This window comes from Mus caroli, chromosome 5 (assembly GCF_900094665.2).
Source record: "Mus caroli chromosome 5, CAROLI_EIJ_v1.1, whole genome shotgun sequence".
Taxonomy (NCBI): Eukaryota; Metazoa; Chordata; class Mammalia; order Rodentia; family Muridae; genus Mus; species Mus caroli.
The window spans coordinates 128,381,618-128,382,910 of record NC_034574.1 but is presented as its reverse complement, the minus strand read 5'-3'; the positions used below and the strand labels follow the sequence as shown (position 1 = coordinate 128,382,910).

The 1,293-nt window shown below is 59.7% G+C and overlaps 1 protein-coding gene across 1 annotated transcript in view; it reads left to right on the top strand.

Annotated features, from left to right (window-relative positions):
- The first annotated feature begins 523 nt into the window (after positions 1 to 523).
- Positions 524 to 1,293, top strand: part of Hip1 (huntingtin interacting protein 1) — a 142,691-nt gene continuing 141,921 nt past the window's right edge. The window contains exon 1 of the mRNA XM_029477805.1: positions 524 to 743. Within this exon, the coding sequence (XP_029333665.1) occupies positions 624 to 743 (120 nt within the window). The 5' untranslated portion in view covers positions 524 to 623. The remainder of the gene's footprint in view (positions 744 to 1,293) is intronic.

Below are 1,293 nucleotides of genomic sequence, written 5' to 3'. Positions count from 1 at the left end.
TACTGCTCAGAAACCCGCAGCAGAGAAGNGCCCAGGAGGTGGCGCTTCGAAGTAGGGTGGAGTCAGCAAGGGCTGGGCTGTGGCAGCCAGGCCCCACCCACTAGCATGACGGACAAGCCTTCAGAGCAATCATAGTGCTCTTTTGGTCCTGGGGGGTGGGAACAAAGGATGTAGGGTGGAGCCAACAAGGAAAGGTTAGGGCAGCCCATCGAGCCAGCCTGTTGACAGATAAGTCTTCAGACCAATGACAGTGCATTTAGAGGCCTGGAAGGCGGTGCATCGATTATGGGGCGGAGCCTAGGGGGCAGGTTAGGACAGCAGCCCACCAGGTCCTGCCCACTAATGATAATGGACAAACCTTCAGACCAGTCATAGCATGCGGACCGCCCTGAGGCGGGCAGCGGGTGAAGTGAGCGGAGCGCCTCCGAAGTGGGAAGAGGGATGTGGGGAAAAGCCTCTTGGAGAGATGGGGTGGGTTCTGAGGGAGATGGACAGCGCTGTCAACCAATGGAAGACGGAATCTGTCCCCGTTAGCGCCGGATCCCCGCGGGTAGGGAGGGGCGGGAGGCTCCGCGGGGATCCCGGGGCGGCCGAGGGCCCCTGACTCTGTTCACCCAGACAACATGGACCGAATGGCCAGCTCCATGAAGCAGGTACCCAACCCGCTGCCCAAAGTGTTGAGCCGCCGCGGAGTTGGTGCTGGGATGGAGGCTGCGGAGCGCGAGAGCTTCGAGCGGACTCAGGTGAGATTCGAGAACCCTGGGGCATCTCTGGTGCTCTTGGAGTGATGCAGGGTGCAAGAGAGGCTTGGAAGGGAGTGGGATTTGCAGACTCGGGAAGGAATTAGGCAAGGTGGCTGCGATCGTAATCATTTTGGGTTGGGGAACTAGGCGGGTCCCAGGGAGGTCCGGGATCTACCTGGGCATCTCTACTGGCATGGGGGTCGGGGTGCACTCTGGGGAACTGCAGATTCCTGCGGCTGAGGGGACGGCCTCATCGAGCACCATCAGGGGTCACAAGGGAGTTGAAAGGGGACTGACGGAAGGGTGCTCCTGGGTAGGGGAAGCACTTGGAAGTCACTTGGTTTTTGCAAGTGTGGGAACACCAAGGTGGGGGTGTGAAGGGTGGCTCTGGTCGCCTTACTTTAGTATTGACTCTCCCTCCACTTCCCAGCATCTCGCTCAACGGTGCCTCTAACTTGGCTCTCAGCAGCCCCAGCTGTTGGCCTCAGAGGCTGGGCCAAAGGGGTCTGAGTGATGGGAAGGACCGTAAGAAATGTGAAGTGTGGTCCAA